Source organism: Tripterygium wilfordii, chromosome 22, assembly GCF_013401445.1.
Source record: "Tripterygium wilfordii isolate XIE 37 chromosome 22, ASM1340144v1, whole genome shotgun sequence".
NCBI classification, from domain to species: Eukaryota; Viridiplantae; Streptophyta; class Magnoliopsida; order Celastrales; family Celastraceae; genus Tripterygium; species Tripterygium wilfordii.
The window spans coordinates 13,305,078-13,317,338 of NC_052253.1; the positions used below are offsets into that span (position 1 = coordinate 13,305,078).

General features: G+C 38.6%; 2 protein-coding genes across 2 annotated transcripts; one reads left to right on the top strand and one right to left on the bottom strand.

Moving 5' to 3' along the window:
- Positions 1 to 2,041: 2,041 nt before the first annotated feature.
- Positions 2,042 to 7,065, top strand: LOC119991711 (zinc finger protein WIP6-like). The gene is made up of 2 exons (XM_038838127.1): positions 2,042 to 6,139; positions 6,245 to 7,065. The coding sequence occupies exons 1-2, from the start codon at positions 5,786 to 5,788 to the stop codon at positions 6,734 to 6,736; spliced, it is 846 nt and encodes a 281-aa protein (XP_038694055.1). The 5' UTR covers positions 2,042 to 5,785; the 3' UTR covers positions 6,737 to 7,065.
- Positions 7,066 to 9,094: 2,029 nt separating this feature from the next.
- Positions 9,095 to 10,248, bottom strand: LOC119992308 (allene oxide cyclase, chloroplastic-like). Its single transcript, XM_038839020.1, has 2 exons — positions 9,906 to 10,248; positions 9,095 to 9,804 (listed from the first exon to the last, which is right to left on the bottom strand). Exons 1-2 carry the CDS (start codon positions 10,144 to 10,146, stop codon positions 9,281 to 9,283), a joined length of 765 nt encoding a protein of 254 aa, XP_038694948.1. The 5' UTR covers positions 10,147 to 10,248; the 3' UTR covers positions 9,095 to 9,280.
- Between the last annotated feature and the right edge of the window lie 2,013 nt (positions 10,249 to 12,261).

Below are 12,261 nucleotides of genomic sequence, written 5' to 3' on the forward strand. Positions count from 1 at the left end.
AGATAAGGTACAGGAATAAGAAAATGATGTTTTACTTTTTTCCCTTCTGATACTAATTTCAATAGGGAGGTTTTTTCTCTCTGTTATTTGTTCTTGCTATGTGGGAATTGAGTTTTGCTTTTGTTAGTTCTTTCACTTTCATATTTTACCAATGAAAAGAGATCATATCTTGAAAAGAGTAAATCGTGGTGCAGTGGTAAACTTGTTTTGTTTGCAATTTAAGTGTTTACCATTTGGCTTTTCAAACTATAATAGTATTCTTCCTGCAATATGAGGGCAAGACTGACTAGGTGCATTTGCTTTTAATGAATTGTACAATAGAGTGACAATGAAATACTTGGTAGATACCTAAAGGCTACAGTACCTTCTTTTTCTCTTTTTGAATATTCATCTATTGTAGAAATTCTCAGCCCTTGGGTTTATCGGTTTAATATGGATCGATACATTGGATTCGCATGACTTTATTTTTCATGGGCCATCTCATAATGGTACTTAGGTAGTTAGGCCCAGAAAACTCGTTGTTAAATATGAGAGGGTATCGGATTTGTTTAAGCCACTCGGTTGAGTTAGGCCATATCGATGTGAGACTATAGACTCTACATTCTCTTGCACTTGTGAGTTGAGTTATGACATATCCAACAACTAGAGTAGAGGTCATGTCCAACTAGACCGAGATATTGTTCCGATACCATGTTGACATTCTCAGCCCAAACACACCAACAATATTGTCCTCTTTGAATTTATCGATTCACTATGGATACATCGAACCCCGCAAGACCTTGTTCTTTATGGGTTGTCTCACAACGGTGCTTAGGCCAAGAAAACACGATGTTAATGTAAGAGGATTTGAAGTTTGTTTATAAGCCACTCAACTGGATTATATTAGACCGATGTGGGACTATAATCTTGACATCTATCTGCATGTATGTATGTCCACAATTCACCCACTTGCTCCAAATCATGGAACTAAAGAACCTCCCTGTTTCAAGCACAATTGACCTACACAGTAAATCTTTTTGAAGACCAAGGACTTGGGGTCGTGGTCCATAGTTCCATGTTGTTCTAGAGCCAATAATGGGAAGTTTTTGTGTTTGGTGATTTGGATTATTCTCAAATCATTACAAGGACGCCATTTTTTGCTTTATGATGAGGTCCATAACTTCAGGTGTAATGATTAAAGGAGGGGGGCCTTCTTTGTGAGGCAAAGTTGGTTTGGTGCGGGTCACATTCTGTTTTTTGTGAAGTGTCCCCCCATTGGGTTTGGAAGGCCGAAAGCATTATAAGATGAACACTTTTAGCTAACCATTCTTTTAATATTATCGTCACCTATACATCATAGTGATTATGGCGTCTTTTTTCAACGTTAAACTCATTCAAAACACGGACCCATTGGACTCTGCCCTCCTGGAAAGTTCGTAAATGACCACTTTTCTTGAAGGTCTGGAATTGATCTCTAATGTATGCCGTTGTCCTACCCTCTGTCTATATATGTGTCTATAAGTACATAAAAAGGAAAAAAGAAAAACAAAACTCGTGTCTTCCTAATCTTGTAATCTACTGCAGTTAGGTTAAGTTTCGAACGATGGGAGTACGAAACCTTCAGCAGTTCAACTGATAAGTAATTTCAAATTTCAATGCAACGGGTCCTACATCCCACTTTCAGTAACAATCATGGCAAAGGATGTTCTCCTTCCATTTAACATAGCCCAGCCATCTTTATCAAAAAAAAACATAGCCCAGCCATGATTTTCTTGTAAAGGTTGCAAATTCAACCTAAACAACACGTGGATTCGGTTATACAAGATCCAATAAATGGATTAGACGAGTTACAGTCTTTGTGGTACCCCTCATCTTGTGGGTGGTATATACTTAAGAACATTTGAAAGGCCCAACAATTGACTCAAATGGAAGAAGTAAAGTGAACCTGACATTGTAGTTGGATTCTGCTCCAATACCATTTGCTCGGTTGGTAGAGCTTCTTTTTTCATTCTCAACACCAACTTATAAATTATTCAGGTATTTGATGAAACTTATAGTTAAGGCTAGCTTATAAATTGTGGAAAGTATGTTTTTGTTTGTAGTTTTTAATTTTTATTATGCTTATTTTATTATAAGTATTTATAAGTATAAATTATTATTATAATATTATATATAATATAACTAAATAAAACAAATAGAAAAGGGTGAGGGTGAGGGCAACCACTCTCACTCGGAGCTTATCATAAGCTAGAGATTCCACAGCTTATAAGATTCACTAGCTTATAGTTATATTAGCTGTTTGGTAGAATGGGTACCGTTAGTCTATAAGTTTGCAGCCCCGTTCTACCAAACACACCAACATAAGAAAATTAAACTCAAACAAGTTGTAAGCTGGAATAATCAGTCGATCTAATATTTTGACAACGTTGGTTGGTTCCAAGAGTAAAATAGAAGGGGTCAATTCAAGTTGCTCATAAATTCGTGCAATGTTTGAGGTTTCAGTCTCGAAGCAAACTTATCATGCTCATATATAAATATTCATGTGTGACTCAATGCATAGCTGTTGTTTTGGGCTTGTCTGTGTAGACTTTAAGAATGGGCCTAAAAGATACCTCAAAATATTGGAAACATTTCCAAACGGGCTATTGGGCCCAACTTTCGCAAGGCTATCTGGTTTCGATGCCCACCAAAATTTACAGCCAGTAATATCACTATCTGCTGCTTCTTTTTAACCCAGGCGAGGAAAGGGATGGGGAAACCCACACAAGAACACACACTGTTTCAAAATTAAGATTCAGTGACAAGACATGCCATTACAATCAAAATTGTTTCTTTCAGGATTATGCGGAGCCTCGTATAAACTACACAACTCAAATTTTACGGAGCGATGTGGGACTATAGTAAGTAATGTCTACCGAGTCTTACTTTCAAACCATTTGGCGATATCCTACCTGGTTATCTCTCATGACTTATAACATAAAAACATCTCGCCCGAAAATGGGAGTTCGATTCTAAACTTGACAACTATTTTCAAGTGGTTTGCGTTAGATCTCGGCCCAACTAACATGTAGAGCAGATTTACGAGCATCTAGCTCGGGTCGCCTATGAGCATAGTAGAATGCCCAAAAGACACGCATGCATGCTGAGTTGTTCTCAATTTAAAAAAAATCTCGTTTCCGGCACGTCTCAAAACGGGTCAAGATATATTGAAGAATCGGACTGTCATCTTGACCAGCACAAACAAGCAGGAGAACTATAATAAAGGTAGAGTTTGTAGGTAGGAATCAATAAATGGGTAGTGGGCACAGTTGAGTACCAAGTACAACTAGTGCGTGTGACATATCAAGAGGGGCGGCCATGAAGTCTGATATGGGTCACTGTTGCATTTTCCAAGTTTCCTTTCTCATATAAGAACACCACAAGATGGCAATCTTTGCTTTTTCCTTTCTCTCATTCACGTCATAAATGTACCCAAAACCTACAAACCAAAACCTCCCATGCGTTTTTGCTACAGTTTTCTTTTTCTTTTCTACTATCTTTTATTGGCTCATGTCATTCAAGATATGTTAGGGAATCTAATGCCCAGTTCAACATCTTCACCACCTCAAGCCAAAACGCACGTTTAATTACACTACGGTTGGAGTCCATATACAGTCTCATCATCAATTCAAATTAATTAACTTTGGAACTTGACATTGCACAAGGCTCCCACAGTGGACGGAGTCAAGGACAAATGATTGGGAGACCACATAAAAGATTCCGCAACCTCATGGACCGGTTGAGATCTGGATCGAGGTCTAGTGTAAGAAGATAACAAGATAACATAGGTGGCATTTGTAGACACTGAATTGAGCAAGGACCCATTTCACAAATTGTGATAACGGAAACACACATGGGCCTTGAATTCACGACCTCCCACTTGCATTAAAAATTAACACGATCAAGTTCATTATCTCATCCAATGAGCAATTGTTCAGCATGCACACCTTACCTTCACATAATGTGAGATTTGAAATGTTAATTCAATTTCCTTGGTTGATAACATCAAATAATTAACATGATGTTTCAAGACTATTGAATATTTTTCCATTGTAGACACAGTAATAATACAGTCAATTCCTTAATTGTATAGAGAAATTTTGAAAGAGTGGCAAAAAGGGCGGTACATAAACATTTAAGAGCAAAGCCAAATCTAGTACTACTTTTTTTTCAACAACCCTTTTTTCGATGAACTGTCTGAGTCAGAAGTCCCAGAGAGTCTGTGTTGAAGGCTTTGAAATTAAGAATTCATGATTGACGTGATGGTTGGAACAATCTATCAAACGATCTATCTCAGTTCTTGAGTTATGTCTAATTGTCTAATCAAAAGGATGGTCCACCAACCATTTTGTTGTGGCCATTGTTGATATAGCTCTAGCTCTATCTCTATAGCTCTAGTCCTCCCGATGATATATACACACACACACATATATATGTAACAATTAGTGCATTATACAACTGAATATCTGGGAAGTAGTGTTGCATTAACTTGGTGGCTATATTGATTATTGAGGGAGCAGATTCATATTTCCTGATCGATCGAGTTGGCTAGAAATCTATCATATTTTCCACTCTTTTTCATAGAGAGTAGAGAGTTTACACATTTATGTACTGTGATAGTGCTTATGCGTGCATCTATGTATTGAAAGCTTTATGAGACAGAATCATGTAACCCTACTAGGAACATTCTCATATGTATGTTGAGCTAACCTAGTCTTGAATTCGCATGCTTGCTCTTCAAACCTCCTCAATGTCAAACCCAACATGAGATTCATTTGTTAGAAAATCCAGACGAAATATGCACTAAAAGATCCGCACGGATTTTTTTTCCTTAACTATTTTCAAAATACTTAGACCCTTAAAATATGTCACATGTGTAAGAGGACTAGCTAGACCTTATTTATAAATCACTCAATTAGGTTATATCAATGTGATTTGAGATCACAAGTCTAAACATCATTATACATTGGAATTAATTAACACACACAGTGAAATTGGAGTCCAAATTTACTCTTTGGGAGAGTGAGTTGCTTATGTTTGTGTAGGCCCATCATGAAAAGAAAAAGACAATATTTAGCAACAATGAAGCGCCAGTCAACTTCCAACAAAGGAAATACAAGATTGTTTCCTTAACAATCTTACTGAGTTAGTGGCTAGGAGGGGTTACAAGTTTTTTTAGGGCAACTCCATGCTTTGAATTCTTTGTAAATGCTCTTTCAAAAAACTATTATGGAAAAGTCCGATTAAGCCCAAACTCAGGTCAGGCTAGACACACGTAAACTCGCTCAACAAGTTAGTTGTGTTGAGATCTAGCGCAAACTAATTGTAAATGGTTGCATCAGTTTAGAATCGAACTTCCGACGTCGAACAAGGTTATTTACGCCCTCAATCTGGAGAAATAACCAAATAGAGGTTATATACAAAGTAGTTCTACACTTCTACATGCTTATATACATCTCTATCACTATCACAATCACAACTGGCTGAAGAGAGAGGAGGATGCAAAAGAGAGAAGGCAGAGTGAAGTCGATCGGCAGCTCGGAAATCGAGTGTTTCCTAGCAAAATAGAGAGGATAGTGTTGTGTGTGTGAGTGTTTGGAACGCCATTCTATGCATCTTTTTTTCCTCCATCTATATCTCCTCATTTGCCGCTTCCCTGTCTCCTTCGTTACCAAACACTAAAGAATCACACAACTCAAACCCACAAATTAATACTTATTGCCTTTCTCCAACACTTATCTTCTCCATCAAATCCCAAATCCCCACCATGCAAGCTCCTCTCTTCACCTACATATCCTCCACTGATCATGGCCAAGAAAATGAAGATTCCATTATTCTATCTCTTGGTCTTCCTGGTCAACAGAAAACCCATCTTTCCCCTTCATATCAAAAGCATCAAAACCCTAACGATGAAAACAGTGTGACGGTTGCTCTGACCATTGCTCCTCCCACAGCAACAAGCTTCAACGCACACAACCTCAACGCCATTAATGGTGGTTCTAATGATCTCGCTCAAGGAGTGCATTACTGGATTCCCACTCGCTCCCAAATCCTTGTTGGTCCGGCACAGTTCTCTTGCATTGTCTGCAACAAAACATTCAACCGTTACAACAACATGCAGGTTAATTCTGGCTTGTATGGTGTGTTCTCAGTTTAAAAAACGTTAATTCTTACATTATATTATTGTATTAAAACATGTCACATTTGGTTGATTTTGTGTGTCTAGATGCACATGTGGGGTCATGGATCGCAGTATCGAAAGGGTCCGGAGTCACTAAGAGGGACAAAGCCATCTTCATCAATGCTAAGACTGCCTTGTTATTGTTGTTCTGAGGGTTGCAAGAACAACATTGACCATCCAAGATCAAGGCCATTGAAGGATTTCAGAACTCTCCAAACCCATTACAAGCGAAAGCACGGAGCCAAGCCATTTGGGTGTAGAAAATGTGGCAAACATTTTGCTGTCAGAGGGGATTGGAGGACACATGAGAAGAATTGTGGGAAGCTTTGGTTTTGCATATGCGGATCTGATTTCAAGCACAAGAGATCTTTGAAAGATCATGTCCGTTCATTTGGAGATGGTCATGCAGCCCATACTTTGGAGACTAATTGTGAGGTTGGAGATGAATATGAAGACGAAGAGGAAGAAGGAGAAGAAGAGGAAGAGGAGGTTTATAACGACATTCATGAAGGTCATCATCCTGTTTTCTTTTATTAAGTAACTAATATTAGAGTTAGTAATTATGTTTTCGTAAATGATAAAGATCCCAGAGCAGTTGGTATCTCAGTTATTTCGACTGGTGAGTTGTACGCACAGGATCTAAGTGAATTTTGAGTTCCACATGACTCACATGATGCATATGAAATCTTAGGCGTAAAACTCAACAATTGGGACAACTGAGATACCGGCTACTAGGATCCCTATTATTATTGTTATGTTTTTGAATTGCCAACTTATGATTAGGATTTATGGTGCTAGAGAGAGTGATGAAGAGAGAGGATGAAGACAAAACGGATAGTGAAAGCCAAAGGTTGTATTACATTAAATGTTGCGAAGAGTGGCAGTTCAATTATCCAACTAAAGTACCTTTTTGTGATACTTTGCATGTTGTGACAATACATGTGTTAGAGAGAAAGAGAGAAGATGGTCGAGTAAGTAAGTGAAAATGCAGTATTAGTGATGGTGAAGATAAGAGCCAGACATGCAGACATGTACAGTAGAGTCGCAGATAACTACTGTTCATTCAGCTTTAATTTGCAGTTTTCACTTTCACTTCTCTTTTACACCATATGTTAAGAGAGAGAAAGAGAGGGAGAGGGAGGCTCATCAGTTGGACTACCACTAAAATTAAACACTTCGATGGAGTCCACTTTCACAGTACTGAGAGTCTGAGAAAGAGAGAGGGAGAGGGAGAAGGACCACTGAAATCTTGCTGCTTATGGGGTTTCACCCAAAGAGGTGCCTTTTTTCCTTTTCAGAATAACTACAAACAGATTCTACGATACATTTTCAGACCACCTGTTATTGCATTGCATCTTTAAACCCCTCACCCCTCAAAACCTGAATGGCTTTCTTCCACATCCATCTATTAATTAATTGAATTATCATCTTCTCCTTTTTTTCTTCTTTTAACTTTTATGTGTCTCTTTCTTTAATACATGAGTCATTGCGTTGTGTAGTGGCAAAATTTTGTCTTGGGCTTCTTGGTCAAGCACACCACGGCCCAACTGGGTTAGACACAACATTGGGCCTAGAGGCTTCCTATCCACATATTGAAATATCGCCCAGTAACTAGGCCCACGGATCAATGCAAGCATGCCAACTCAATATCTCACCCAAATGTTCACTATCATCAGTATCTATGCGTAAACCCTCTGCCTCGACCACCCTATCCACCAAGTCATGTCAATTGTCAAGTATCGTCCACATGATAAGATTCTCTATCAGAGAATATGCATAATCTCCCTCGGCACTCTATGGAGACCTTAAGGGAGATGCACGTTCGACCGATCGCCTTTTATCAGACAATCCCTAAAATTGTCATTGAGACATGTATCTGCAATAGTCTCGATACCCACACCAATCTCGTCACTAACACAACCATCATTTCAAGTACACCCCGAAGTCTTACTTCTTACTCAATGCTTGAAATTTGACACAAGTCTTATCACCGCTAGGATTTACCCCTGTGGAACACGCTATTTATTCAAAGGGACAAGATCAACGGAAGAAGGAAGAGCCACGTCACCTTCCTTACACAGCTAGACTATAAAGAACTTCCTCCTTTCACGTTATAAGGGCAATTGCAATGGTTTAGTATTTGTTGGGCCAACAAAAATGTTGACCCGATCCCATCTCTATTACACAAAAAAACAAGTCAAACACGTATTCTAATACAACCACATCAGCAAAACACGTCTTCCCATACAATCACATCAGCAAAACACAAATTTCTATACAATTTTCTCTTCCCACCCAACATGGAGGCTAACAACATTCCATTCCTCCATATTATCCACAACAAAATTACACCAAAACATCTAATACCAATACATTCACATCAGCAAAACACTTATCTCAATACAGTCACATAAGCAAAACACATTTTACAATACAGTCACATCAACAAAAAATAACATCTTTATTGATCAAATAATACTTTACCATTGCAAGTGCCCTAAGAGACTTCAAAAAAAGGAAATACCTACTCATAAACGGGTAACCTCTTTTAAATATTGTTTACATTACTAAAATATCGGAAATTAATCTAACTAGATCGTCATAGTCCTTTCAATCGGCACTCCTGCTAACCTTAAGATCCGCCTACTTTCCTCCTTTGAATTTTTGCAAGACTACATCAACGTCGCCTGTGTATTACTTAAATTATTAAATACACTTTCTTTTTTTTTTTATAATAAACGAGACCTAAGTATCTAACATGTGATATAGACAACATTGTTCTATTGTTAAGCCACCAGATTAGGTTAACATTGTCAATTAATTTGGCCCAGAGAATCCTATGATACTATGCCTATGACTACGAGGTTTGGTAACAATAATTTCACACACAGAAAATGGCAAAATGCATTAATTAAATTCATCAAAAAAAACACACACAAAGATATAATTGAATCCGCAACAGCTGTATTACATTTATATGATCTCTCAGATTATTTAATTTCAGCATGAACTAGCTTAATACTCTAATACACAAAAAAAAACCTTCAGCTAGTTCGCCGAGAGAGCCAGCCAAACAGAGCATTAATCGGTGAAGTTGGGGATACAGGCGTTAGGCTCCAGTGCCTTCGCATTCGAGGATGGCTCGATGGTCGGTGCCGGAGGCACCGACGTCCACACAAGATCGGCCGGCAAATCTGCTATTCCCTTCAAGTAGAAAGTGTAGAACAGCTTAAAAGGAAATACCAGCTGTTGCAATTTGACTTGTCCGTACACCCCTTCGAAAATCCCCGTTCCTCCGGTGACGGCCAGGAAGGTGTCCTGGTGAGTCAGATACGATCCCTGCACCGAGATCTGGCCGTAATCGCCGAAGTAGAAGCTGTAGATGGCCTCGTAACGGTCCCCCTTTTTCTCCGGCACGTGCTGGATCAGGACGCAGAGACCTGCGGTTATGCCCAATCTCTTCTTCAAATCTCCGCTGTAGAGCTTGTTAGTGAAAGGCACAAGGTCGCCGAGCGCGTTGACTGGTTTTTGACTCAGTTTGAGAACAGCCGGACTCGATCGGTCTCGCTCGTTGATCTCGTACACGGTTAGTTCCTGAATTTTCGCTGTTGAAACAATAACGATTCACGAATTACAACAAATTCAAAAGAAAATTTAAAAAAAAACTAAAATCAATAATTAATCAGGTTATGAATTGAATTCTTACTTGGCCTTGCCGATTCTTGATGGGATTTAGATTTGTTGAAGAAAAGTGCAGTGGTGGTGGCCTTTGAGCTAGTTCCGGTGGAGAAATTTTGTTTGATTGATGAGAAATTGGTCATTGGTTGGGTAGAGAAGGCCTGTGAGTGAGTGAACCCCAATAGGTTCGATGATTGGGAGGATGAGATGGATGTCTTGTTGGAGAGGTTGAGAGACGAAACTAGCTTGAGAGAGCTGATTGACGCCATTGATGATGGTGGTGGAGATCCAAAGCTTGATGGGATACAGAAAAACTATGAAGGAATGGTTGTAAAGGGTGAAGAAATAATGGAGGAGGTGACGGAGACTGCAGACTGCTGGTGTGTTTATTTATAGAAAGAAAGTTACCCTTTAACAATACGTCCAAACACCATGAGTAGGAAAACATTTTAATTAATTATGAGAATTGTTTTAATGAACAAAATTAGTCGACCTTTTGGTACTGAACACGTGGGAATTTAATAATAGTCCAACAAGGGAAAGGGGGAAAAAGAATGGGACGGTGTGTAGTGGTCGGAGAAGAGATGAAAAGCATGGTGAATTTCCCATGTGAACAAAATATCACGCACAATGCACATGGTTGGGTTGCCTTTGCAGCACTAAATGACTAAATTTTAGCGCGGTCGGTTACTGGCTTTGATGGGATCATCAGTATGCATGATGACAATTTACGGGTCAAAAACATGTTTTTGTAACATGAAACTCACTCAACTGTTCATCGAAGAACTAGTTGATAAATTTTGGATCACATGAAAGATCTCGCAATCCCCATAAATTAGTTGAGACTTGGATCGAGACTCAGTGCGGGAAATAATGCAGAGTGACATTCGTACACGCTGTATTGAACAATGGTCTATCTCGTAAATTATAATAATGAAAACACCCATAAAACTTAAACTTACGACTTCTCGCGCTCAAATTTACATAAGCAGGTTTGTAGAGAAACTCTACCTTCTTTGATTTAAGCGACACGTGTAATTCATTTTCCATTGATACACCTTTGTAATTTGTAGTTGAATTCCTTTCGTATTCCTATGTTGAGCTAATTCAATAGATTTTTCTCGTTGCATTAAGACATGAAACTTGGCTTTTCAATTGTCTGGCTAGAAAATTTGCAAGAATTGTAGAATGTCCATAAAAATTTGCAATCCTTATAGTAGCAACATTGGGCTTTCGATTTATACAATTTAATTTTTTTTCCTGTAACTTCTTCTGTAATTCTTTGAGTCCTACTCTCCACAATGTTTCCTTGATCTCGACAACAGTAACCACCAATTTCAACATATCATCGGTTACTAGTCTCTATGATTTGATTACACATCAATTCTCAGGCGCCGTTGTTATCTGCCACATTCAAATGAGTCTGTGAGGTTGAATCTTCCACCTCTCTAGTTTCTACTTAGGAGCAGCGGCAATTTATTAAAGTCTCGTTTGTTCGGGGAGGGAAACTGGTAAATATATTTACGGGTCAACTTAGGAAAGTGGGGGAGAAGATTCTGGTGTATTCGCCAGCAACTTCCTCGATTGAAGCAGCTAGCACGTGAAAAAAAGTAGAAGGATTATGCAACCCCGTATGTATACAATTCAGACGAATATATCATGAAAAAAAAACAAAAACAAAAACATGACAATAATTAATAGAGATCCAGCCCCACAATCCAAAAATAAATTTAGGAATAATATGATATGACATGACAACCACCAAAGGTTGACGAGGATGGAAATTGGAATCCACCAGCAGACATCAGGAAGAGTCGAAGAGAGTTGTATTCAGCATAAATTTGGACTTTCACATGTTACTAAATAGAGGTCCCACTTAGAGGTCTCATGTGGGTCGACCCGCCCTGGTCCACAAGTGGCCCACTGATCTTGTGGGCCAGACCGAACGGCAAACCTCAAATCACAAGGCTTAGAGCACTTGCAATGGTGCAAGTGTTGTTGGGTTAACAAAAATAATTTTTGGGTCCCACCTTTATTATACAAGAAGTCAAACCAAATACTTTTTTAATACAGTCACATCAACAAAACATAAATTCCTATACATCATTCATTTCCACCCAACATGGAGGCTAACAATATCAAATGTATTTATGTTGTTCACAATAAAATTTCACCAAAACACGTTTTTCAATATAATCACATCAACAAAACACAAAATCCAATACAGTTTTGTTGGCCCAGCAAAATTTACACCATTACAAGTGCTCTTAGAGTAACCACAATGCTGTAAATTTGTTGGGACCAACAAAATGCATTGGAGAATGTGTTTTGCTGTTGTGGATGAGTATTTTGTTGATGTAACTGGGCCAACAAAATGTATTAGT